This window comes from Haliaeetus albicilla, chromosome 20, assembly GCF_947461875.1.
Source record: "Haliaeetus albicilla chromosome 20, bHalAlb1.1, whole genome shotgun sequence".
Lineage (NCBI taxonomy): Eukaryota > Metazoa > Chordata > Aves > Accipitriformes > Accipitridae > Haliaeetus > Haliaeetus albicilla.
The window spans coordinates 9410411-9437302 of NC_091502.1; the positions used below are offsets into that span (position 1 = coordinate 9410411).

The following is a 26892-nucleotide window of genomic DNA, read 5'->3' on the forward strand; positions in this document are numbered from 1 at the left end:
TGTCCTGGCACACCTTGACCAGCATCCTGCAATACCTGTGGGACTTTAGGGCTCTGTGTCAGCTCCACATGAAGCTATGGATGGATGGATGAAGCTGAAGAACTCAGCCCCATCCCAGGTTTCACTGATGGCCTCCAGCATCTGAGTGTGGCTGGCATCGGCCATGGCCAAATGAGCGTTCAATGACTCCAAGGATGGAGATCCCATCAGCTAGCTGTCTGGGCAACATTACGTGGTATGGTCAGTCTTTGTCTTTACCAGGGTTCATCCAAGGAAAATCTGACCAATGTGGGAGACCTTGTGCTGGGAGGGAATGGAAAAGGAGTTTCCCATTCAAGTGGAGGAGGAAATGACTGGCCAAATACCAAGGCCACTGTCTGGGGACCACTACAGTCCAAACATGCTGGCTTATCCACCCCACGTGCTCTCCAATCCAAATCTGGACGTAGAGTTTTATCTTTGTGTTGAAGGAAACAGCAGAGGGGAGGTATGGCCCTACTACAGCATTGTTCCCTCTTTCACAAATGGAGACATCATCTCTCCCCATTACATCCCTTTAACTGTGCTGAGCAGCTCCTGTCACCCCCGCTCTCTCTGCTATGCCATGAGTATGTCTGGCCACAGGGCCTTAGAAGCCCCACCCTACCCCTATTAAAAGCCCCTTTTCACCGAAGGAAGGTCCACCGTGTGTCAAAATCGCCTCTCCTTGTCTCCTGTTCTTCCCAAGGGTGGAAAGCAGCTATGCCCCAAGTCCAACTCTTCTCCTTTCAATTGGAGGCTTGAGAGGTAGTGGACTGAGATAGTAATGATGTTTATTAATTAAGAAAAACACACCTCTAAAAAGCTTGTAACACCTTAACTACCTTATAAACACACCACTTTTTAGTAGCATAATTCACAATTATGCCACTGCAAGTAATACAGAGTGACAGTTCTATTGCTTATTACTAGTATTAGTACTGATCATAATTATATTACTACAAAGAAATCTTATAAATCAAGCACTTATTAAGCTGCAATTCTATTGCCTTTCCTCCTGCACTTAGTATTAAGGTACCAAGTCTAACCTTCCTTATAAGTTTATGCATCTTTGCTGCACCTTCCCACACCAAGTCTTGTGGACCAGCCTGGTAAGCCCATTTTTTTCCTTTTCCTGAACCCACATTTTTGCCTCCTTTGCACTTCTTTTTTGCCCTTCAGAGTCCTCCCAAGTAAACAATCCTTAATTACTCCTTGGTCTCAACTCTGTAACATTCATACCCAAATTCAACGTTTCTGACACTGTTACTTGGGCATTTTAGGCCTATTACGGGATTACTGATACAATTCTTTAGATGAAGGATGTCTTATGCTGCAAGACTGCATGGTCCATAGCTGTAGCATCTGATTTACATTTTATGTTTTTGGGGGCAGAATTACCTTACTTTAGCCTTACTCACCTACCTAAGTTTAATTAAGCAAAAGCAGTTTCTCATCTCAAGCACAGAGTTTGCATACCACAGCAACAATATTTGTGCATTTTGTTCTCACATCCTATCTCTGTATTGGAACAGTTTTCAGCATGCTCCCGGTTCCCACCAGAGGTCTTGGCCAGTTTTGGAGCCTGGCAATCCATCAGGGCCCCTGGCTCTCAACCCCCAGCCCTGTGGCAGACCCCACATCCAAGTCTCCACAGAGCTGCTCCAAGAACACATCACTGTGGGTGAGCCCAGCTGGTTTATTCCCGCAAAAGCCTGGCTCACCTCCCGTGTCATCCTCCACTGGCTACGTGGAAGAAGATGAGCCAGTTGTTCTACTTCTTGCTGCTCAGCTGCAAAGTTATGGTGGAGAAAGGGGATGCCGAGGTTTTGCTTTGCACCAGCGCCAGAAGGATCCCTCTCTTCCTTCCTTTCTCCACAAGCTTATAGCACCTAAAATTGTCTGAGCTTTAGTGCTGTATAACTGTGTTTTCTACCATTACAATAGTTTTTCTGTGTGCACGTGTGTATATATATTTATACATGTGCATGTATGTGTGTATATATAAATGCATGCATATATACGTATGTACATATACATGTGTATTTTTGTGTGTGTGTATATATATACACACACACACATATATATAGTGACTAACACTAGTAACAAGTAGTTACTATATGCAGGATAAAGTACATATGACCCTAGAATAAAAATGCAGTGGAGTACAGGCATGAGATGAGAGCAGAGGCCTTGAAAATACAGGCACAAGGTTATATTTGAAGGCCCAGGGCTATAAATTACTCACCAATAGTCAATCACTCATCACCAGAGGAATTCAATCTTGGGAACTGGGATTGATTTGGAGGACACCAAAGAAAACAAAGTTGGGACCAGTAAGGAAGCACAGCATGTACTTCTATGTCAGGATGACCAAAACTGAAGACCTGATCTGGGCCAACTGAAGGGGTGACTTATAATCTCTCTCAAGGTGCAGAGTCCCCAAATATGGATATAAAATGGGTTTTCGCTGCAGTTGTGAAGTGTGTCTTTATTGTGGAAGTACCACTGCTCATCCATGCCGCAGAGCTGCAGCTGCTCTGTTTCTTGCTTTTGATTTTTATTTCTAGGCGTATTTTTGCTTACATTACTTTTGCTGCCTTGAATATGCTATCACACCTATTAGGAAAAAAGCACAAATACTGTACTAAGCATTAAATGAGGTTCCCTTTCCCTCCCCCTTTCCAGTTGATTGTTTTTTGGTAACCTGCTCTGAAACTTAGATGCAATAACTTGGCAAAGAACTGAATGGTTGGTGGGGAGATTTTTTTTTCAGGGAGCAGCAGGCATGGGGCTGTTCCACACATGAAAATGAGCTGGGAGCAGAGGGTGACCCCAGAAAAGGCAGGAGAGTGTCCCCATCGACCAGGCGCAGTCCCACAGAACCTGGGCAGAGACAGATTTTATTGACTGCCCAATGATCATCAAACAAGGTGAGGTGATGAGACAGGTCCAAGGTCAAAGCAGGAAGGCTAGTGAGCAAATCAGGATTATCAGGGCACAGGGTTGGACACCAATGCACCTACAACATAGCTCAGGCAGGGACAGAAGGCCCAGGGCTAAGCTTAAGTGGAGCTCCTGGACCAGTGGACAGTGGGTGCATGGGTGAAAAGTCTTGGTGAGGTTGGTCAGGACAATTAAAGCACTCAGGGTGCTGACAAGTGGGCTGGAGAAGCTGCAGGTAAGTTAATTCCTGGGGGACTAAGCAAGAGTTAGGTTGGTCTCTCCTGGATGTAAGTAGAGCTATGAAGTTTGCTGATCCTCACAGCTGTCTTCCAGATGGAAACAACATCCTTCAGTAGTAGGTCTGGACTCAAAGTGCCTGTCAGGTTCGCAATGGAGGCATCATCTTGCCTGTCTCCCAGGAAGGATATGAAAGTTTCCTTTAGCCTGTGGGTGACAGATGATAATTTTAAGTGTCTGGTCTGCTGGGTATCCAAATGCCCTGACCTTTGGCAGGCAATACTGGCAGTCAATGACACTCAGTGCTGGTACCCCTGAGATGGCCTCGCAGCTGGAAGCCAGGCAGTAGTCTCTGGGGCATCTCTGGTGGTATCAGACAACAATGTGGGCAACTGTTGGTCAATATTGTCAACAGCACCCAAACAGACGTTGTGGCCTCCTCAAAGCTGAGCTCTCGGCTTCACTGACCACCTCTCCCATCTCAGGTATAACACAGCTTGCTGAACTTACCTGTACTCAACTCTATATATCCCCAGCTCCCTCCTTCATGGGGCCTGTCATGCTGTCACTGTGGCATTAGGAGACCTTTCTTATGCAAGAAACAGGGAAAGGGAGGTGGTGTGGCCATATCCTCACATTGGCACATTGGGGTTTCTCATTGGTCCTGTATAGGGGGCACCTTTTCTGTTCCCTTACGTGATCCCTTTTTTTTTTTTCCAAAGGCCAGACACATATGGAACTGTATTAACAGGAATGTAGCCAGCTGGTTAAGTGATTTTTCTCCACTGTTGGCACTTGTGAAATCACATCTGGAAGATTGCATCCGATTTTGTGCTGCCGGTACAAGAAAAACATTGACTTTTTGGAGTGAGTTCAGTGGAGCACAACCAGTATGATTAGAGATCTGGAGCACAGGACATATGAAGAGAAGGTAGAGAACTGGGTTACTCAGCCTTCAGCAGAGAAGGTAAAGGGGAAGTCCAAATGCATCTTTAACTATGTAGTGGGAGAGTGTCAAGAAGATGAAGCCAGACTCTTCTTGGAGTGCCCAGGGAAAAGACAAGAATTAACAAGCACAAGATGCAACAGTGGAAATCTTGAATAAACATAATGAAAAAAATATTCTCCACACAGGTGGTGCAGCCCTGGGACAATGCAGAGTGGTGGTGGCACTACCCTTGGAGATAGTCAGAACACAACTGGACAAACAGTCTGCTGTAGCTTTGAAGTCAGACCTGCTTTAATGAAAAGGGGGGACTAGAGACCTCTAGAGGGCCCTCCCAACCTAAGACTCCATGATGGTATGATTTCTAGTGGTTCTCTTGCTTCCCCATGACATGCCAGATGAAAGGTGCTGGGGTTTCTGCTGTATTTTGCTCCCACTTCTCTTTATCTGGGCACCACAAAAAAACTCGATGATGCTCATCACAGCCACAGTAACTCCCACTTTTGGAAGGCATGGCCCTTCTCTCCAGCAAGCTTCAAGAGCCCACCTTAAAAGGGACTTCAAGACCCCTTCCATCTGGGTCTAAAGAGTTGGCATCTACCCCTGGAACAAACCAGGAAAAATCTGCTCTTACCCCCACTGTGGATCAAAGCTATCCAGAGGCACAATGATCATCTCGTGGAGCTCAATGAGGAACAAATCCAGGTTAACTGTGCAGAGTGCAGTAGTCAGAGCCTTCTCCTGCTCTGCACTCAACTCCTCGTGGTACTGCTCAGAAACCAGGCAGAAGGGATTCTGCAATGACAAACAACATCAGCAAGAGGACAGCCTGGGACTACCCACAAAGACTGTCTGGGGGCTACATTTGATAGAAGAGGTAGAACTGGGACCCTCTTTGTTCCTGGCTGTTATGCCAGGCCCACCAGAGACCACAGCACCAGCTGCTGGTGTGACCCATGCCAGAAAGCACCACTGCTTCTAGCACAAAATCTTGTGGATGGCCCTTTTCCAAGGGTCTTAACGTGACTTAAGTAGATTAATATTGCTTGGCTCTTGCTGAATGGTAAGATATTAAAATCACAAAATTTTCCTATTGTTTTCCTAAAAAATTCCAAAGTTTTCCACAGAAAATCCACTTTGTCAAGAAGTTTCTCTCTTCCCCTAGCTCTTGTAGACAGTTTTGTGAACCAGGCTGTCTCCCTCACCTGATTCATCTGCACCAGCAGCACAGATCTCTTTGCTGACAATGTCTGCCACAGAGACAGGATGTGCTTCAGTTGAGTGTTTGGTACCACCTGGAGGAGGAGAAAACATGGGCAATCAGTCAGCCAGTTCCTGCTCTTCAGAAAGGCCATGGCTGAGTTGGCCATGTTCTGGGTTAGCTCACAAAAGAGTGTGTGACTTAAAAGGTGATGTCTTAATCCTTAGGGGAGGATATGAGGGATGGAAATGTTCAGCCAGTTTCCCATTTAGTACAAGGAAAGCGCCTTTCTTACCGGCAACTCTCTGAACTGTTCCACACCTGCATCCATCTTCAGCTCATTTTTTACATACGCAGACAACTGGCACTCTGGGTGCCCACCAGTCACGGCCAGGAACTCAGCAGCCACTTTCAAGGTGGCAAGCGTCTGGGAAATAGCATTCACTGATCGGGCTTCTGCCATGATCCGTTTCAGCTGGTTCACACTTAGTGATTCCTATCAATAGGAGAAATACAGCCAGACTGTGACCCTGACACATGAGGTCTGGGTCCTGCAAGTGTGCCTGTACAGCAAAATGACTGTAGAATCTTTGGCACCAGTTCTGTCCTCTTATCAGAGGGAGAGCTAAAGATATGTGGGTGACGTGCAGGGTCTACATGGGAAAGACAGAGACACTACAAGGACATGGGTTCCCCAGTCTAGTTGCAAGCAGGAGCAATAACCCTACAGCTGCCACCTGTGCTGATCCACCATGCCAGTGAATGGCATGCTGTGGTCACCATATCCCCCGGTTTAGACACTTGTATAGGTGAGTCCATCTGAGTGAGTTGCCTAGATTCACTTTAGAGCCAGCAAAGAAAATTGGCTCCTTGTGAGGCTCCAGCCACCTGCCTGATTTGGACTTGGACCTTTTTACACATTCTGCGGGTGCCGTATTCTCTGTTGAGCTCTCTGTCCCCTGGGGTGGCTTATTAATAAGCATTACAAGGCAGAAGGAAGATTGGATAGAAAAAATGATGGTAAGCTCTTTTCGTACCTGTTGCAGCTGTTCTCTCACTTTTGTTTTTGTGTGCTGCAGGGTCTTCATGCTGTTCAGTGTAAACGATGGAGCCGTCTGGAAAGCAAATGAGTGGCTATGAAGACAGAAAGTATCAGTTGGTACAGGCCAAATGGGAAACCCATGACCATGCAGTAGGACACAGTCACCCATGTCTTGGTTGCAGGGCCAGTAGCAATGATAGCCTAGTAGAGGAGGTATAGGGAAGGCAGAAGCAGGGAGGAGCTACCCAAGTGGAATATAGAGACATTGCCTAGGCATGCACGGGTGGAGATAGGAAGGACAAAGCTCATCTGGAGTTGAAACTGCTGAGGGATGTGAAGGCCAACAAGAAGGGCTCCTATATCAGTACATCAGTAGCAAAAGGAAGATCAAATGAAAACTGGGCCCACTGCTCAACAAGGAAGGGGACCTGCTGACAAAGAGACATGGAAAAGATACTCATTGAGATATCCGGTGCTTTCTTTGCCTCACTCTTTATTGTAAAGGCCTGCTTTCAGTCCTCTGTGTTTACTGGCAAAGTTTAAAGGCATGTCACAAAAAAAAAGAGGACCAAATTAGGGACCACTGAGATAAGTTGCTGTTGTGGCAGCTAAGCACCACAGTGCTGCTCACTCACTTCCCTCCCCTCCTTACCCTCAGTGGGATGGCGAAAAAGGAAAGGAAGAATAAAAGTGAGAAAACAAAATGAGTGATGCAAAGGCAACCACTCACCACCTCCCATGGGTAGACCAATGCCCAGCCATTTCCCGAGCAAAAGGTGACTAACCTCCCTAAAACACCTTCTTCTCTGTTTTATTGCTGAGCATGATGTTATATGGCTTGGAATACCTCTTTGGTTAGTTTGGGTCATCTGCCTGACTGTGTCCTATTCCAACCTCCTGCACATCCCCAATCTATTCACTGGGGGGGAGCAGAATGAGAAATGGAGAAGGCCTTTGATGCTGTGCAAACACTGTTCAGCAATAACTGAAACATTAGTGTGTTATCAACACTGTTTTGGTCACAAATCTAAAACACAGCACCATATAAGCTGCTATGATGAAAATTAACTCCATCTCAGCCAGACCCAGTACAGCTGGATAGAGACAGGTCCATGGGACCAGACAGAACACATCCAATGGTGCTGAGGGAGCTGGCTGATGTTGTTAAGATACTTCAGCAACAACTGACATGACATCTCAGCAAGTTTGTGGATGATACCAAATTGGGGAAAAGAGCTGATATGCTAGAGGGCATGGCTGCCATTCAGAGGGGTCTCAACATGCTGGAGAAATGGGCCAACAGGAACCTCATGAAGTTCAACAAAGGCAAATGCAAAATCCTGCATCTGGGATGGAACAATCATATGCAACAGCATAAGGCTGAGAGCAGAGCAGCTTGGAGCAGCTTTGCAGAAAAGACCTGTGTGTCCTGGTAGACAGGTTGAACAGGAGTCAGCAGTGTGCTCTTATGGTGAAAAAGGCCATGTGCACACCAGGCTACATTAGCAGGAGTGTAGCCGGCAGCTTGGGGGAAGTGATTCTTTCCATCTAGTCAACATTTATGACATTACATTTGAGTACTGTGTCCAATTTGTGGTTCCTCAGTACAAGAGACATTGACGAATTGAAGCGAGTCCAGCAGAGACCAACAAGATGATTGAGGGGCTGCAGAACAGGATGCAGGGGATTGTTCGCCCTATAAAAGAGAACTCTGTGGGAAGAATCTAATTGTTCTTCCACTACTAAAAGGGGGATCGCAGTGAAAGCAATAATGACAAGGGGCAGCCAGGGATCTCCTACTTAAGCATGCAGAAAACATTTTCACGGTGATGGTGCTAAAACATCAGAGGAGCAGAGAGGTGGTGAATGTCTACCCTTGGAGATTTCCAAAATTCAACTGTACAACAGCCTGAGCAATCTGTTCTTGCTTTGAAGTTATCCTTACTTGGAGAAAACAATTGGACCAGAAACATTCAGAGGTGCCTCCAGCCAAACTCTTTCAGTTTCTCTGTGACTGTGTGTCAGTTTCTTTCCTTATCCTACTCTACTACTGTAGGACAAGCATGTGGACCTGAATCACTACATGACAGCCATGTTATAATGCCCTTGAACCCCTTTTTCTCACTCCCTTGTGGCCAGATTTTCACATTTCACAACTCCAAACACCCAGTAGGCCCTTCCTCTGACATAGGAAATAGCTGGGACAACCAGCAGTCATAGGAGAACCCCAGCTGAAGTTTACATAACCATCTGAGGGTTATGGGAAGTTTTAAATGGGCTGAAGGGACTTAGTTACCTAAGTTCCTTGCTGTCCTGCAAGACTTAATTTTTGAGGTATGTACCTCTGGCCTGCCTTTTCAGATGTGAATAACCGTTTGCAAACCTGGTCCCCTGAGAGCTTCTGGAGGAAAGCCAAAGGCTAATGTAAGTGAAGATGAATACCACAGCAGAAGACTGGCTTCTCCAATATGGACCCACATTAGACCCCAGCCCTATACTATGCCCAGGAACTCAACTCTCTTGAGTCTTTTTAGATAGTGTCTGACTCCTTCTTGGTTGTAAGAAAAATCCAGGCCAACTTCCCCTGCAGGCTTTGAACAGAAAGGCGCACATTGCCATTCACACCACCAAGGTTTGCCGAGCACAGTGTGTTTTTTGACCACACAACTGTTACAATCCAAGGAATGCAGACAGATGCAGAGTGGTGGGTGGCCAAACGCACACGCACCCCATTTGTATTTCCTCCAGCTCTGGAGAGGTATCAGGTGCTGGAAGTAAAATCCTACACCCTCTGCTGGCCTGGAGGACTGCAACTTGGCTTGTGCCGAAAATGCGTCATGCTGAACTTTGATGATAGGTCTCCCACTGATAAAATGTTGGATCACTTGCCGCTGCAGTGTCTGGAAGTCAAAATGGGTTGTCTTGGTGCCGTCTTCCTCTATCACATACTGGGAGTTGGCCAGTGTCGCAGTGATCAGATCATTCTCAGTTATCTTCAGCACTGAAGATGGTTTCACTTCTTCTGCAGAGATGATCCTGGGAAAGAAGAAGTTACCCTTTGCTGTTAAGGATAGCAGCTTGCTTCTTACCTCATCCCACTTTGCAATCAGTGACACGTGCAGCTCTTAGACGAGTCCTGATTTGCTCCAGAGGGATGGTTTGCAATGTACCATTGCTGTTCGTTTGTGATCCGTGTAGCTGTGTCCACACAACTGTTCTGGAGCTGTATGAGAAGCCTCGTCACAAGGTAACCAATAGAAAGTGGAGTTGGGAGGAGTTTCAGGACAGCAGTGTTGGCATTGATGTCCTTTTGCAACAGGTCCAGGGGGACTCTGACATCTGTAACAAAATGGAGGGTTTCTCTTCTGCCTCATGTAGTGGTAGGAAGAATTCTTCCAAGGGGAAAACTGACTAGCCTTTGTTAAAACCTTTTTGAGTTTTTTTATATTAGGTTTTGAATTTTTGGAAGGGTTTTTAATTTGTTTTCAGCTAGAGGGTCAAAACAAAGCAAGCCCAGCAACTGGCATGGGTTCTAGCCTTCATCAATGGCTTAGGAAAGGGAAGTAACAATACCTGGGAAGTCAAAATACCTGAGCATAGTGGTTTCATTCTGATATTACTCCAGACTTTCTGGATGGTCCCTATAGCTCGGCAGAAAGCTGAACGCTGGTCCTCTTCAGGCACAGAGAGGGGAGAAAAACAGCAGTGTCAATGCATGCTCCCAAGAAAAAGGAATTGAAAAAGATTTATTTTTGTCTCCTTGAAAGATATATCTCAGGGTGTGCAACTGCTCAGTAAAGTGTGTTAGGCTGGGCCTTAGTTGCCATTCACAGCTGTGGCTCCAAGCTTAACCAGAGTTAATTTTTTTCTAGCCCATATTATACCATATCTGGCATTAAGAATGCCAGGTGCCGAATTCCAGCTCACATGCACCGTGCTAATACACCTGCTTACAGTCTTAAAAACCTGTCTTGTGTACATTGCCCATTCATAGGTGAAACATCAGGAAAAGTCTCTACAAGTTTCTCAAGTCCTGCTGGCTATACTTACTCTGAGGGTGGGAGGCAATCTGCTCAAGACCCATTCCAATGTTTCAGAGGTCATTCAAGTGTCTCAGAGATCTCTACCCTCTCCCCCAAACCCCAAAGATGGCCATAAAGATGGAGATGACTGAAAAAGTCACCACTGTGAACTTGTGTCAGGGCCCTGAGGGCACTAATAGGCCTTAATAGCTCTGAGCAGCCTGACCTGGGGGCTCTGCCTCACCCCTTCCCCATGGGCCCAGGAGACACATGAAAGCTCAGGGCAGTGCCTGAGTTGTAAGCAGCCCTGTGTCCTGCTCTCATAACTTATTGGCTGGCCTTCCTAGACTCCTCCTGGTCTTATTACCTTCCCTGGTGGTGTGATCCCTTGTCTGTTGACAGAAACTGGCTCTATCACTACCCTTGTCTTGCCCCAATACTGTGGGACTGCACCCTGCTCACTGCTATGGTCACCCTTAGCTCTTGGCTCATCTTCCCTCATGGAGCAGTCTTGTGTTTTCTGCTCCCTCACAGCTTGCAACAGAAATCACAGGTCCTGCTGTAACATTAGAGCAGAATCTGTGGGTGTTGAGGAGTGGTAGAGGCCAGTTTACTGGGATCGGAATAGGTCCGTGTCATACCTGAACCATGTTGGTCTAGAAACTGTTGTACTGAGTACATTTCCCCTCCATGGCTGTTCTGGAAGAAGTGGATCAGAGCTTTCTGCAGACTGAAAATGTCAGGCAGGTGTTGGACATGCTGGATGTTTTGGAGCTGGAAGGGAAAATTCAGCATGACTTTGCTATCCTTGCACTTATCTGAGGAACCAGGATTGTGTCTGGCATTGTGTGGTATTCAGGAGAAGGGCACTGTACTGGGAAATACAGGGAAATGAGTCAACTTGGTGCCCCACTGACACCAACAATGGTGAATCCACATGGTGCCTGTCTCTGCTTTGAAGGGGAGGAATGATTCTACAGCAAACCTTAGACATGAGCTCCAGAAGAACAGGGTAGGGGTTTCCTTCACCCTCTCTGTGTTCTTGCTGAAGGAGATGCATCAAAGTCTGGATGGATGTCTTCTGTTCAAATCTCCACATGTAGGACACGCCAATCAGTCCAAGGTTTGGCTGGTCTTTGAAAGGAGTCATCTGGCCATAAGCTATTTGTAGGAGCAGGTTGGAGCCCTGAGGATCTCTCATCCTCTGCTGCTTGACAGAAGTAAGGCTCTGCTCCAAGGCCTGCAGAATTTGAAGGGCTGTTAGGAGCTGCCTTTTGTTACAAAAGGGTTTGGGAGGACTTACAAGTCTTCTCATGAGGGAAGACAATGGTGGCTCTGAAGAAAGGGAAGAGACAGTAAAAACTTCCTGTTGAAGAATGAAGCTGGGACAAGAACAAAATTGCCTAAGAAGAAATCAACAGGGAATTTTCTTGCCCTCCAAGGCATAGAGCCATTTTTTGTAATGGGGATTTGCATCAGCATAGAAAAAGTATCTTAAAAAAGAGGTGATAAACCTGTTTATTGTGTGTGGGAATGTCCCAGTTCATTGGATGTGTCTGGGTATTCACCAGAGCCCATGTGGGCTCTGCACTTGATCCCTAGCAAAGTGGTAGTTTGTACATGGGATACCTGGAAACTCAGTGACCAGTCCCTTGCATACCTGGAAGAATGGCTGAGTCAGGGTTTTAAAGCAGGTTTCCCACTGTCTTCGGTCTTCTTGCCTAAGCAAAATATTCAAGGCCGTGTTTTGTCCTGTAGGAAATGCAAAGCAAAATAAGGACCCTCACCCAGTAGACACTGGAGTCTGTGCAGAACAGCTGCACTCATGGGATGAGAACCACCACTTCCAGTGGCTGTGTGAAAACCAACGTGATGTAAGCCTGCTGGTACCCTCCCTATGCATGGAATGTACCTTCAGTTGTTGTACGGTTGTTCAAGTGCTGGAGAAACAGATGGACAGTCACTGTGGCATCCTCCGTGTTTCTGCTAAGTGCCTCTGCCAGGCATTCAATATCTTTTTCAAGATGGTCCCAGAAGAATTTTGCCACATCCTTTGGCTTCTCTGCCATCAGACTCAGAATTGCCTGGAAGACAGGGTGGTTTCTTAATTTAGCTCTGAAGAAAGCTTACTCCCAGGGTAGGGCAGAAGTTATTCATCATGTGGAAGCTGCAGGCTTCAGACAGACAGGAGGTAAGGGAGAGAAAAGAAGTAGGAGCTGTCTCACCTGTTTATCTGTATAGATTCCCAGCAGCATGGATGAAGGCAGCAGAGCTCTTGCAAGACAGACAGAGGCAGGCGACAGGTCTCTCTCCAATTCATTTGTCCGTATTGAAGGGCTCCCAAGGATGTATCCTTTTCCTGTTTTATCCTCTGTGCTGTGATAAGGAATGTAATTCAATTTACACTCTCAATGACTGGGCTCCTCTTATGTAAGTTAAGATTGACAGAGGCTTGGCCATCACTGGGTCAGAACAAATGTGAACTTGGGGTGAGATGAAACTTTTGGAAGGGGTGAACTGCTGCTGAAGAAATGCCCTTTCCAGCTGTTTCATGCCACTTACGCTTTCTTTCATTTCTGTTCCCCCAGTAGGTATGTCCAAAATTTCCTCCTGCAATTGGACCCTGGGTCACAAAGACCCTGCTTTAGTCAGCTACAGTGTTTCTCCTGTGCCTGGAGAATGGAAAGAGGGTCAAGTGGCCACAGCCCTGTTCATCAGTCTTCGGCTGTAGGGCAGGGAGCATCAACTTACATTTCCTTCCTCACAAAACCTTTCTCAGGTTTGTGATTAATTCCTCCAACTTCAGCACCACATGGGCATTGTTTGACTTCCCCAGGACACCCACACTGTAGGTAAAGAAATAACAGCAGTGTAAGATGTAGGGCAGAAAACCTAACAGCATACAGAAGACCTTCAGCATCACAAAAAGCCAAAAGACACTTACATTGGTGACAATCCAGTATGTGCCACACTGACAAGCTGTGTATGAAAGGGAATTAGATTAATCAGTCAATTTTCTCCCAATTACAAAATCTTCCATGATAAAAGCACAGCCAGATTTCACTAGGAGGGCAACAGCCCAGACTTTTTTCAAGTAAGACCTTCTTCCCATCTGTTGGGATCTGGTCTCACAGAGTTTGCCATAAATGGACCTGAGGTTGCTGCAGCCAAAAGGAGATTGGTAAAGTACTCAACAGAAGCACAGAGGTAGCCTTAAAGAAAGCCACCCTTCCCTCCATCCACCTGTTCCCCCTTTCCCTCCATCCTCTGGCCAGTCTGTCTCAGGGCACATTTATAGCAAGTTCCCTGTGTCTGCCATCCACATAGGAGCAGCTGGGCTGGACTGAGGTAAAATTTCCCCAGCACTTACTCCAAGATGTATCATATTGACCAATTTTCCAGTTCTTCTGGTCAAAAAGCAGGTCTCCAGGCATGGTGGGAAGGTAGGACCCCTTAGAAAGAAAACACTGGTGTAAAGAAGGATTTGAGGAACTATGTAACCATTTTCCTAGTTTGCTTCTCATCTACTGGAGAAATAACAGTTCTTGAGATAAACACATTAGGTGCAAATGGGTACATGAAAGCTTGACTGAGACATGGACCAAGGGACACAGCATTACATCAACTGGAGATGCATTGAGGATGGCTGGGCTTACAAGAACAGCGATGCCCAAGTTAGCATCTTCATCACTTCTTTGGTATCTGCCTACCAAACTGAGGATTCAGAGGGAAGGAGCAGGATCTGGACACTGCCATTGTCTTCACAGCCAAGAGATGGGCAATGCACGTCTCAATTGCTTTCTGCACTTCTCAAATAACAGGAACAATTTATGCATCATAGATGCAAGGGAGGGCCTAGTCTAGTAAAAAGTTTATCTTTACCTGACAGCTGGCATATTTGTGGTCAGAGTGAAGAAGTTTGGGTTAGGATTTGAGTCGTATAAGCTCAGTCAACAACTAATACTTGGCAGACCCTCAGGCTCCCTTAGACTTACTGGAAAGAGATGGGCATCTTCAGCAGGCTGCATCCTCCACTTTTAATACGGATAGTGATGGACAGTCTCAGTTTGCTCTCAGTGGACTGTCCGGAAGGAAGCAGAAGAACTAGAAGGCTCCATATGGTGTTTGCAACAACCCAGAAAGCTGCAAACTGACCCAAACCAAATCTGGCTGTAAGCTGACAGAGCTGGTTGTATAAAAGCAGGTCCCACCCTGACAGTATTGTCATGAAGAGAAGTATCTGTACCCCTACATCTTGACTTACCTTCACCACATGAGGCTTAAAGCAGATATTTCTGAAAAGTTGAGCGAGAGGACTTTGGGATAGGGCCAGAGTAAGTGCAGTGTGAAACACCACCTCCATCAAGACCTTGTTTTTGTGTCTGCACAGAGCATCCACGATCTTCTTCATCTTGTTTTCCAGAGGCTCTTCGGGGAGCAACGCTGTTTAGAGGATGTTTTCCATTTGTCTTATGACAGGCTAGGAAAGAAATTGAACAAACCAGATGGAATCTAAGGAGATCCATAAGACACCTCTTGATGAGGGGCCCACTGGGAGGCTTCAAAAGTGGTGGTTTAGATAAATGTGATGATCCTTTTGCCTCCAACTCAGGAGGAAATTCTCATAGCTTTCTACAAACACCGCATAGAAATCTTCTGTAGGAGATACAATGGATACTTGGATACTCACAATCAGTCCCTGGGTTTCCTTGGGATTTTTGTTCTTTATTTGATTTTCTGCTCTGTCCAGCACCGAAAGCATCAGTGTTATATTTGAGCAGGCACCCATATGCTATGAAACACAGATGGAAGTTACGTTATGGTAATGAAGATACCACTAGCATGTAGAAGGCTATCTCAAGCCCACTGAAGCATTCAGATAGACCCCTCACAAATGATCATGCTATTTTTGTGTTGTGAATATTACAAACTGGTTTTGCATCTTTTAAAAACGTGTATTTTTATCATGGGGGCAAGCTTGGGGTGCTGTAGAGATATGGGCTCTGAAATCTGTTCTGCCTGAATTTTACTGTGCAATGGTTTCATTTCTGCAATCTTCCAAATACAAAAATAGGTCCCTCCAGGAGAACAGTCACATGCTAAGCAGGTATAGGGATGAATTGTTCTCTAGAGGAGCTTATGTCTCTCCCCAGACTGGAAGAAAGCCCCCAAGAAGAAATTTTTTGTGACTTAAGTTGGGTGTTTCCTATCCCATCGGCTCTAATAAGGCACACAGGCTACAATACAAGATGTATTTCAACAGGCAGGGCTCCAGTTAGCCAGCTGTACACCCTCAGAGCTGGCTGCAAAGAAAAGCCTGGGTGCATCTATGTGCTTTAGTGGCACAACTTCAGTGACCTGTAGATGGGCTTTTAGAAGATGCTTACCTGTGAATTTTCAACCCCTCTGGGTAAAATCCATTTTTCTGCCTGAAGAATCTTCTGCATTGGGATGAACCCATAGTTGTTATAGAGATTTCTAATGAGGAATATTTGAGGCCATGGTGTCTGTGCATTTGCCACCAGCTTCTTCATTGCATTCACCAGGTCTTGCTCCTCTTGCTTGTTCCCACCAGGAGACAGTATGTTTGGATCTGCAGCTACCAGTGAGATTTCTTATTAGACTCACTCCCATGCAGTTGTATATCATAGATCCTTTTTGCAAACACACCACCTGCTTAGGTTTCAATAACACTTTTCCCCCAAGAGTAGAAATATGGCCTGCAACCATAGTATCCTGGGCTTCTTAATACTTACAGCATGCAGGGAAGTTGAATACTAGGCAGTGAATATGGGGACTGAATGGCCCACTGTTTTCCCATTTTTGGTCCTTACAGGATCTTGGTTGGGTAATCTTCTCTAGCCTCTATCTTAAATCAGAGAGGAAAGCTCTCAAAGGCTGTCCGGAAGGTAGAGAGCAATCTCATGGCTCTGTCCTAGGTAGCTGAGAGAAGTGGGAATTATCTGGCCTATTTTACATCTTGGCCTTATAAAGGGTCTCCTGTATCTCCGTTGATTATAAGGGTTGAGGTAAGATTGTGTTGGTCTTGTCACTCAGACTTTACTTGGACACTCTTCAAAGCTGACAAAGATGTAAGAAAGTGACTCAACAGAGTCTAAAATGCAATACATCCGCTTCTCAACCAGGAGACTCACACATGTTCAGTGTGAACTCCATTGACTCTGCCTGTCATTCTCAACAGACTAATGGGAGAACAGAGTGCCAGCACATGCACCTACCTGTATACACTTAAATTATTATACACTGCAGCACACCACTCCTTAAGTCTGGTGAACTATTTATTCAGGGGAAATGCCAATATTCAGGTAAGTTTCTTTCAACTCTGAACAAAACCTGGATATTTTAATACTGAGAAAATAATCCAGAAAAATGAAAATGGTTTCAGAGGAAATCAACAAGTTCTAGGTAATGTATACATTTTGGGTGCAACATACACATCTTTGGATGCAACGTATTTATATACAAAATTTAGCTACCTTAACCCCATTCAGTTTCAATCTTGCCAAAAAATAGTTTTATAATGTCAGAATAAGAGGATTAAAAATTATGTAGATTTAAAGGAAATAAATTAGCCCTTCTGATCCTGAATCACCTCTTGAAAATTCATCTGTTAAACCCCCTAAATTTAGACAAAACTTCGTCTTTTTTTTTCTTCTTTTTTTTTTCCTTTTTTTTTCCTTCAGAAACCTCCTATAATAGTGAATGTTTGCCTTGTTCTAAACCTGCTTATGAGGAAACACAACTCTCATGCTCTCTGCAGCTAGCAGAATGACTCACCACAGAGGACCTGTCTGCCAAGCACAGTGGCCACGTGGCTGATGGAGAACCGGAGACAGGCTATGAACTGGAGGGTGTCAATTTTTGAGGCCTTGGGTGAGCAGAAAGCAGAAAGGTCTGCAGTAGAGAGGCAGCTTTCAGCAAGCTGGTTGACATCATCTTGCGAAGGATACATAAAATCCTGTTCAACGGAAAGACAGAGGGAACGTTAAGAGTCCAAAGCTGCCATAGATTCTGGATAGTCCCCTCTTCATTCCTAAGCCTTTTCACCAGGTACAGAGCTCATTTCTGCTGTGATGTTGTACCCTGTGAATTTCAAGTCCCCAGCAATGACCTGCTTTGCAGGTGTACTGTTTTTCACCACCTTTGAGGGTAGCCCCAACTCTGCTTCTCTGGCAGGACAGGACTGCCTCCTTTCTTGATTCACTTGGTGGAGAATCACATGTTGAACAGATGTGCTTGTGCACATCTGTGGTGTACCGGTTCAAAACGGACCAGAGACCAGGGACAGTTCTGTTCAGAGTATCAGCTGTGCTCAAGGGAGGCTGTCATGGCTTACAAATCAGGCCATGGGCACCCCTGGACTCCAGGAGCTCCAGCTCCAAAATTCAGACTGTACATTGGACCTTATTAACTCAGGCCTGGATTCTTCCAGACTACGCTTAGGCATATAAGCAAGGCAGGTCAGCAGCCTGTTCCAGATACCCTCAGGAGCCAGTGGGGGGAAAGAGAGACGAAGAGTGTGATCTGCAAAGGGCAGGACAGAAAATGAATGTTAGTTTGAGTGTGAATTCCAGGAACACCTCAAGATATTTGCACCTACCTCCAGACAATGCACCACCATGAAGTAGAAATGGTTCCAGTTGCTTTTGTTGATGGTTATCTTTTCCTCCATCTCAGAAAGGTATGTTTCCAGGTGAACCTTTATGTTGTTGAACCTATGGCAAAAAAAGACAGGATGTGAGCATCCATGTAGCCCGTGTGGGTCAGTGATCAGGCTAGGAGCTAGCTCATGCTAACCCATGTCGTAGGAGCAGTTTCAAGAGGGAGGACTTGATTGTTGGACTGGTGTCCATGCACTCTTCAAAGGGTGACAGCTCACTTTTTGACTTGCACACTAAAAATGAAGGATGACATTCATTATTTTTTTTCAGTACAAGATCGGGTCAGGGTCCCAGTGAAATTAGGCTCTTACCCCTTTTTACTGCCTGGTGCTCAGGGCTGGATGGCTTGCAGGCCACAAATTGGGTCAGCCGAGTGATGACTTCTGGGGATGGTGTGCCTCTGTCTCCCAAGATACAGGTGGTAACAAACTCCACAAAGAAGGAGTTACATTTCCTCCTGAATTTGTTATGACATGCAACAGCTTCCCTGTAAGGAGGAATAAAATCAAGATCTACCACAGGGAGGAATAAAATCAAGATCTACCATCAAAATCCAACAAAGCAAAGAAACAACTTCTGTTTTCTGCTTCTCTGAATGCAACCAGGAGACCAGGTACACCTAGACTGTGGGGAATAAATAAGCTTTTTAAATAGAGAGGGGAGTTAACCCCCAGAAAACCCACTATAACATTTTTTCTTGAATACCAAGGACAAACTTTCTTCTTCCCTGTACTCTCCCTCTCTCCTATCTCCACTCAAGATAGCTAGAGAACAAAGACAAATGGACTCTCATGTAGGATGTATGCCTGGATAGACTGCCTGTTGAGATGGAGGTAGAAGTGCTGGAACTGACCCCAAATCACTTCACATGAATCCTTTCACCACCAAGAGTTTGCTACACATGGTAGATACTGACATTTCCATGGAGATCACGTGTTAATACCACTTGTGTAGCCTCTGCTCTGGTAACTATTCCAGTATTTTATACAAAGTGATAGAGACTGAAACAACAAAACCAGTTGTTTTACTAGTTACAGGATACCTTGTGGCCGCTGTAGCTGTGGGTGTGTAGTCCTCCGGGAAGTTAGCCTTGCAGATCTTACACTGTTTGCTTCTCCACTCACAGATGCACTGTGAGCAGAAAATGGGGCCACAGGGCAGCTCTGCTGGGTCAGTGATCTCAAGTAGACAGCTCTTGCAGTCCTTCACACCCTTCCTGAAAGATGCCACCAAAGGAAGACACAACTCAGGACTGATTTTACACTGGTGCCAGACCTGAGGGTGGTCATGGGATTCTCATGCCCAACTTTTGCTGTGGGCATCAAAACTGGATGGTCATTTTTAACTAGCCTTACTGGTGAGCAGAGAATAAGGGCAACACCTGCTAGTTTAATAAGGGGGTGGCTCCACCAAGGACCATCCCATCTAAGAAATGTGGCCCATCATGCTAAGCATGGCTGGGTGAGGGGGGTGGGTGTTATTCACAGCCTCATTAGGCCTGTGAATACCTACATCAATTACACTGCATTCAATTCCAGGTTGTCTCTGTCATCAGCCAGGCACACCACTGCATAGGAAAGACTTTGCTCCATGGCCTTCTGAGGTTGGGCATTAGGAGTCTCCAGGAGGAATCCTTTGGCCTGAGGAGATTCATCCCCATTGACTAGTGACAATCTTGCCCCACCCCTTAGAAAAAATGGTTTTGATGTAAAATGTCCCCAGAACAGATTTTTTTTTTTTTTTTTGACTTGGACTTACACAAGGTACACAGTGTCAGCATTTTGGTTGCATATCTTGAGTACTTCTGTCACCAACTCAAAAGTTTCTGCTGGCTCAAAATTTTGTGTTTCAGTCAGGCACTGTAGGAAAGAAAGAGTGGTGAAAGCTCAATGGAAATATCTTCTTGGCATATGAAAGAGGAACCATATGGGATGTCAGCACCACAAAATTACATTAAAAAACACCAGAATCAAACAGACCCACCACGTATCTTTCCTCATGTAATGCCAGGAATAATTGGCCTGAAATATGTCTTAAGCTTTCAAGGAAACCTTCCTTTAAATAAAATTCCGATTTTGTGGGGCTATCATGATGAGTCTGAAATCTCAGTGGTTTTTTTGCACTGGATGGTGTTTCCACCCTCTTCCCATTTCTATGCCCTCCCTCAAGCTGGCATCAGAGGAATCCCTGGAAGATAAGGCTCCTTCCAAACTCTGCTGGTCTCCAAGGCTATAAATTGTCCAGGCAAGCACTACATGAGCACATACATTCCAGGTGAAGATGAACTGCTTCACAAGAATTCTCAGAAGCTTCTCATCTATTTGTGTCTCGTTGTGCAGCAGGTGGTCAAAGAACATGTAGACAATGTTGGTGCAGGTCCACTGGTGTCTGGAAAGCACACACACATGGATGTTGAACAAAGCTTCAAGACTTGCCAGAGAAAGCCACAGCTGACCTACTCTACTGTTGGCAATGGTGCAATTTTAAATGGGAGGCTGGCCTACAGACCTCTGAGGTCCCTTCCAATCAAGATTTCTGTGACAGGTCCCAGGTACTGTGAGATGATCTGAGGACACAAGAACTCCTGGGCTGGCTTTGGAGGACTAGACTAAGCAAGGAGAGAAAAATACAGCATCGTCCTGTCTACGTCACTTGTTGGAGTGTCCCCAGACCAAACTGAGTTATTGAATCTTTACTGGGTTTTGTCTATGTAGATACCTACTCTATTACAGCAAGCATCCTGGGCATGATCAAGCATACAGTCAGATGTTCAGGGAAACAGGTCTTATTGTCAAGGAATGATGGGTGCATGACCATGACCAAAATGAAGAGTTCTTAACACAACTTTTTGGGGTGATTTTGCGAATGTTTTTGTGATAATCAGACAACAGAACGAGCAAAGGATTAGGAAGGAGACAACAGTTTCAGAGATCAAGGTTCTTAAACTAATTACTATGGCTTCCCAAGGAAAGGATGGATTAAGCTCACAGTGTAGACACCTAGCTCATGGAAGAGGTGAGATACGGCCCCATATATTTGTCTGAAGTTTTTGAATTCACTGAAACACCGGATTAGGAGCTCCAGGGAAAAAGGGTAGGCAATGAGCAATCCTTCTCCACAGACTGTATTTTTAACCTTCAAGCATTGTAGTTTTCAAATCTTTTGGTGAGAGCTGGCAGAATCTTTTGGAAAACAGATGCCAACAATTTGAAGGAAAAAATTTTGGCTTGTCTGAAAGAGGACCTGTTACTTGAAAGACGAAGATAAGGCTGTTGACAAGGGTCAGACTTACAACACACTCCTCAGGAGTTCCCTTTTCTTCTGGCAAAGATGAATCTGGTAATTGTCCATACTGATCCACTCCATCCAGGGCTTAATGGACTTGACCCTTCTAAGCCATTCTGTACAGGCCTCAAATGACAGAAGATTATCTGTGGGCTGCACCTTCTTCAGGAGAATGTTCAAGGTGTCAGGAGTGACAAACTGAAACTGTATTTGAAAAGAGAGAAGACAAACATAGCCTTTATAGCTGACCTAGCCCCATTGGCCCCTGGTGAATAAAAAAGCTTTGGAGTCTGTGATGGGGAATTCTCTGAAAACCTTAGCTTGGTGCACATGGCAACAAATACCATAGCAGAAATTTATTAGGTAGGGAAGTGAGAACAGTACAGAAACCATAATTGTACCATAGTGTAACTCTATGTTGCACTTGCGTCTTGAATACTCTTTAAATACGTGAACCAGACCACTGGTTTCCTTCCACAGGGAAACTTTCAGCTCTAAGCTTCTAAACTTGTTGCCTTCAGTCCCCTTGACATTCAGGAAGGAGAAATAGGTATTTCCAAAGAACAGTTCTTCCATTTCACAGAGAGATGTTTAAGATTGTTGAATGAATTGTTCTTTGGAAAGACTTAGATATTTAGGTGTGATCCAGCTGCTCGATTGTAGGTCTCTGCTGTCAGCTGAAATGCCTTTGGATGTCTGAGACATCTGTACAGAGCCAGCAGATAGGGCATAGGACCTACAGGAGACTCATGCCCTACTGCAGCAGGAGCTGGAGGCCAAACAGCATCTGAAATGTCGGTAGATGCCTACTTGTAGGCAACTGAACTGCACCTCTCCCTTCAGTAGTGAGTCACTCTCCGCTGTCTCTGTAGCTCATGTTTTCACTAGCAATCACAGGAGATCAGACAACCATTGCAAATGCAGACACATCCCTGTAGACATGTAACCTACAGTGTCTGAATCTAGACTTGGACCCCACCCCAGAAGTTAAGTACTATGACCATCATCTATAAGGTCTGAGTGTCTAAGAAGAGATCAATGTCATACCCAGAACACAAGCAAAAGGTTGTGTAATATTTTTCTACATAGTGCAGATTAAATTATAGAAGTTTTGAAGACCGAAAAGTATAAATGTAATTAAAAAAAATGGGTAGAGGAGGATGAAGGACAGGTCCTTTGGTAGGGAATGAGCTGGATATGATCAGTAGCTCAGAAACTCCCTAAGACTTACTGGAAGCTGGAAAACACTTCCAAGGAAATATCTCCTGAAGACTTGACTCTTTTCTTACACACTTTCACTGAGTATTTGCTAGTGACCATTGTTAGAAACAGGCTGTGCCACTTTGCTCTGTGAAACACCAGCTGTTCCCTTTTGCTCACCGTTTCTGGTGGGTCCTTCTCGTACATCTTTTGCAGCTCGCTTGTTACAGTCTCATCACTTTTTACCAAGTCAACAAAGAGTTGATATTCCTCTCGTAGGTAGAAATATTCTATATGAAGCCAAATGGGGAAAAAACTTATCTCCTGCCCCACAGAAGAGCAGAGCTGTTTCGCATTGACTAGGAGAGCCTTTGACAGAATCTGTGGATAAAATAAAAGGTGTTATTTCTGTTCCAAACAAACAACAGGGGACTGAGGATGACATTCAGCATTGCTGAAGCAGTTCACTCAAGTTTCTACATCAAAAAAACTTTTCTTAAGGTGGAATTAAGACTGAGCACCAACAGTTGCTGGGAAGTGTGCAGAACATGAGAAGCTATTTTTTTCCCCCTGTTCTTAGAACCATAGATATCTGTAGCCCTGTGACTCAAGCCAGTGTCATTTAAAGCCTGTACTCCACCAAACCCCATTTACCTCATAGACAGAAAGATCTTGCCCAGGAAAAGTCATTCTTAGAAAGTCATTTGTGTAACACTGCATCATCTCTGAATTACTGCCATCTGGCATCAACACGTCCTTGATCAGCGTTTGGAACAATTTGGCTGGTTCCTTCATAGGCACTTTTGGATGACCTAGAGGAAAGGACAGAGATGTCAGGTACCCAGAAAATAGAAGTTGACAGGAAAACAGGAGTGCACAACAGATGTTCTGAGTCATTATGGTTGTGTGGGGAACAGAACTGCCATGGTTGCTCCTACCACAACTCTGGCTATTGCGGGAAACTTTGGAGATCAGCTTCCCTGGGTTAAAGAACAATACCTGCTTGAAAAGTCTGATGTTACCTTTCATATTATAGACTCTCTCCCACAGCTTCTCCAGGTAGGCCTTCAAAACCCAACTGAATGGGAACTGGCAAAACACAGATGTGTTGGGGTCTTTAGTCATTGACAACACAGAAATCTTAGCATCTCGTTTCCTTAAAAAGCACAGAATGAAACAATCACATAATATGCTCTATGTGTACTGAACTGAAGCATCACAGAGAAATTTCTGACTGCCACTAGTATATGTTCTGCTTAAAAGGTTAAAAAGAAGAGAAAGATATTTTGTTAAAAACTCAGCAGCAGTGAAAACAAGGCAGGAGGAGAAAAAGTTCCTGTCACTGGGAGCTGAAGGCTAAAAAAGGCTGCAGCAGGGGAAAGGCAACTGAGTTGGACAACATTTGTCTTGTCTCTGACCACAGCTGCTGTTCAGAGTAAGCTGACTGATCAATTAAAATGTGATAGTTGGACACTAAATGCATTTTATGCTGGGGAGGGGATTCATCAGCTCTGACCTTAGGGAACACAAATTCAAGTTTCTAAACTCTGGACCTATTGTTTCTGACTTTACCATGTGTTAATCACTATTCCAAGGAACTGGAGTTCCTTGCTAATGTTCCTGGGTTGCTGAAGGTTTAAGAGAACTGGAAAGTTCTGATTCCAGTGTCACAACACAAAGGACTTATCATGGATAAGTTATGAGTTGTGTGAGCTTATTGTAACTTCAGACTTGTTGTTTGATCATTTCCTTCTGTAGAGGGTTGCGTTATGAAAGCAGGTTTTTATTCTCCTAATGTACATACTGTATTTTTCCACCAAGTCTCTTACTTGCTGGTATATTTAATTCTCAAGAAGGATTCTTCTTTAAACATCTGAAGCCACAGTTCTGAGAATGCAGACAGTGGAGAGAGATGATCCAGGTTGTTGTTTGCATCCACCACTGAGAGAATTTGAGCAAATAAATTGGCCACGATGTCTTCTAAATGCATCCAGAGTACATGCCTAGAAGTGATAACATGGCCTGTCAAGTGTCTTCCTTGTACCTGACCAATCTTCTATTCATCAGAAACTCACATCTATTTCTCTATACCAGATAGCAATATCCCTCCTGGTTGTCATATCTGAGCCCCATTAAGTATTGTGCTTCACACACCACAGCTCTTTTAACAGACTCAGAAACAGACCTGTCAGAAATTTGGAAAGGGCTGCACAGATAAAAGTACCTGAATGAAGTGTCTTCAAGGATGAACTCACTGGAGACAGCTCTGCGGAAAACCCAGTCCCTTGGTTCAAGGCTTATTTTCTCACGTTCTTGTAGGAGGTGGCAAATTCTCCTTTTCAGCACAGTCATAAAATGACTATAAACTAATAATAAAAAAAAGTTTATGAAAACATTTGAATGAAAGGGGTTCCCATGCAAAGTTTTCAGTCGAAGTAAAGCTAGTCATAGAAAGTGACCTCCATGAAAGTTCTTGGTTTGCCTCCACAATAAAATCCAGGGACTTTATATTCTAGTCTCTTCCCTTTCCTCTTTATTTCTAGTGAGTTGATTTTGGGGGCAACATTTAGTAAAGACATGCCATTTTTGATGGAGGAAAGAAAATCCACTTCTCTGTCTCAGTCTTTTAAAAATAATTAGGCTCTTTGGTGTATAAGTACTCTGATATTCATATTGATATAGAGAAATGTTTAGTATTGTATGTCACAAGAATAGTCACAGTGCTGCAGAAGGTTTAACATCCCATTCTTATCTGTATGACACTGGTATCAATATAAAATAAAATTGATGGGATTGTTTCTATTTTAGTACTGATATAACGACAAGCAAAATTCATCCTGCATTGTGCTGAGGAATGAAGGTGTCACTACGCAATCACAAGAAAACACCTTTTCCTGAGGAACATTTTCTTATAGTCAAAATTTAGTACAGATTAAATTCTGGTTTTGCCATGTGACCATAAGGACTTTCCAGACCCACCACATCTTTTAAGTGGCAACACGGTCTCTTTTCTTTTTCAGTCATTAACAAACATCCTAGGCACCTGACAGGAACTTATTGTTCAAAGAAGAGCAAGTCATGCACCATAGTGACAAAGTCTTTCCATATGCAGGAAAGAATAATTTCCAAATGCACCTACAAGGATTTTGGTGCTTGGTTTCTGATGAAACCAGACCTTTTCCATTTTGCTGAAGCTACAGTTTTCTATCAAGACACCACATCACCTGCACAAATAATTTGTATCAATTCTGTGTGGAAATCAGTTGGGTGGCTTTGGACTCCAAAATAGTCATGGTGGTATAAAGTGACCTCTGCCTCAGATTGTTCTGCCAAGGTCTCCATCAAAGGTCATGTGAAAAGCTGGATATTTCAGTACAGATTCTGAGAACGCACAACGTGGGGTGCATGGAGAGAAGAAGAGGCCCTGAGAAAACCTAGTCCTCTCTCCTTTGGGACCTCCCCCCATGCTGGCCTAGACCGGCACCAGGATAGTTCATTAAACCACTCATTTCGTTCCCCCTGTACCATGGTTTGCAATGTGCAAGATGCAGCGATGTGTAAATGAAAAAGCCCAGCCCTCTGGGCCTTGGTTTGTACTTACACGTGGTTCTACTATGATCCTGGAAAAGCAAGTTGTGAATGATCATGATTCTCTCAGTGGCACGCCGACTGTTGTCAGCCTTGTCCTCCAGCTGGATCACAGCTTTCTGGATGCTCTGTTTGATCATAGAGTCCATGCTGAGGAGCTGTGAATGGAAAAGACTGGAGGTCAGTGTATTGCCTAACACTCCATTGCATTTGCTCTGTCAATTCCTACTTAACTTGACACAATGGACTCGCAGGTATGTATCTACTTCACCACACCATCCCTAGTAAATCAATCCCAACACTGCAGAGAAGTGCTAAAAGCCCTGGCAAGGGATGGAGAAATGGGGAAAGAGATTTCATGCTTTGTTAAAGTTCACAAAAGGCTTAAATGTGCCTACTCTGACCTTGTGCTGGTCTGTCATAGGGTGGGGACAACTTCACCCTCACTGTGTGACTCACAAAGACCTGCAACTACTTTTTCCTGTGGTAAATGTACTATTTGAACCAGGGACCAGCATAACTGGATCCCTAAATGCCTATGAAAGCTATTGTTTCCTAAACCAGTCCCTGTGTAATGTCAGGCAGCTGAAATAAGAAAAAAAAAAAATCATACATTTCCTTCTGGAAGAAGACTAGACTTGGCTGGATCTTCAAGAGCAGCAGATTCCTCTGGAGAACCTGAAATCACAATCAGTCATAAGACTCCTTTGTAAAAAATGTAGAAA

At 44.6% G+C, this 26892-nt stretch overlaps 1 protein-coding gene across 1 annotated transcript in view; it reads right to left on the reverse strand.

Annotated features, from left to right (window-relative positions):
- Positions 1–790: 790 nt before the first annotated feature.
- Positions 791–26892, reverse strand: part of LOC104323902 (E3 ubiquitin-protein ligase rnf213-alpha-like) — a 72117-nt gene continuing 46015 nt past the window's right edge. Inside the window, 34 exon segments of the mRNA XM_069808232.1 lie at positions 791–3408; positions 4782–4942; positions 5353–5442; positions 5644–5844; positions 6386–6463; positions 9225–9426; positions 9561–9729; positions 9981–10064; positions 11054–11186; positions 11398–11652; positions 12073–12164; positions 12325–12496; positions 12638–12788; positions 13164–13258; positions 13357–13391; positions 13783–13864; positions 14677–14892; positions 15103–15204; positions 15800–16011; positions 17211–17391; positions 18034–18148; positions 18231–18327; positions 18406–18581; positions 19137–19310; positions 19853–19953; positions 20362–20482; positions 21387–21583; positions 22760–22960; positions 23234–23391; positions 23602–23735; positions 24409–24582; positions 24804–24945; positions 26181–26325; positions 26781–26845. Of these exon segments, the coding sequence (XP_069664333.1) occupies positions 3231–3408; positions 4782–4942; positions 5353–5442; positions 5644–5844; positions 6386–6463; positions 9225–9426; positions 9561–9729; positions 9981–10064; positions 11054–11186; positions 11398–11652; positions 12073–12164; positions 12325–12496; positions 12638–12788; positions 13164–13258; positions 13357–13391; positions 13783–13864; positions 14677–14892; positions 15103–15204; positions 15800–16011; positions 17211–17391; positions 18034–18148; positions 18231–18327; positions 18406–18581; positions 19137–19310; positions 19853–19953; positions 20362–20482; positions 21387–21583; positions 22760–22960; positions 23234–23391; positions 23602–23735; positions 24409–24582; positions 24804–24945; positions 26181–26325; positions 26781–26845 (4889 nt within the window). The 3' untranslated portion in view covers positions 791–3230.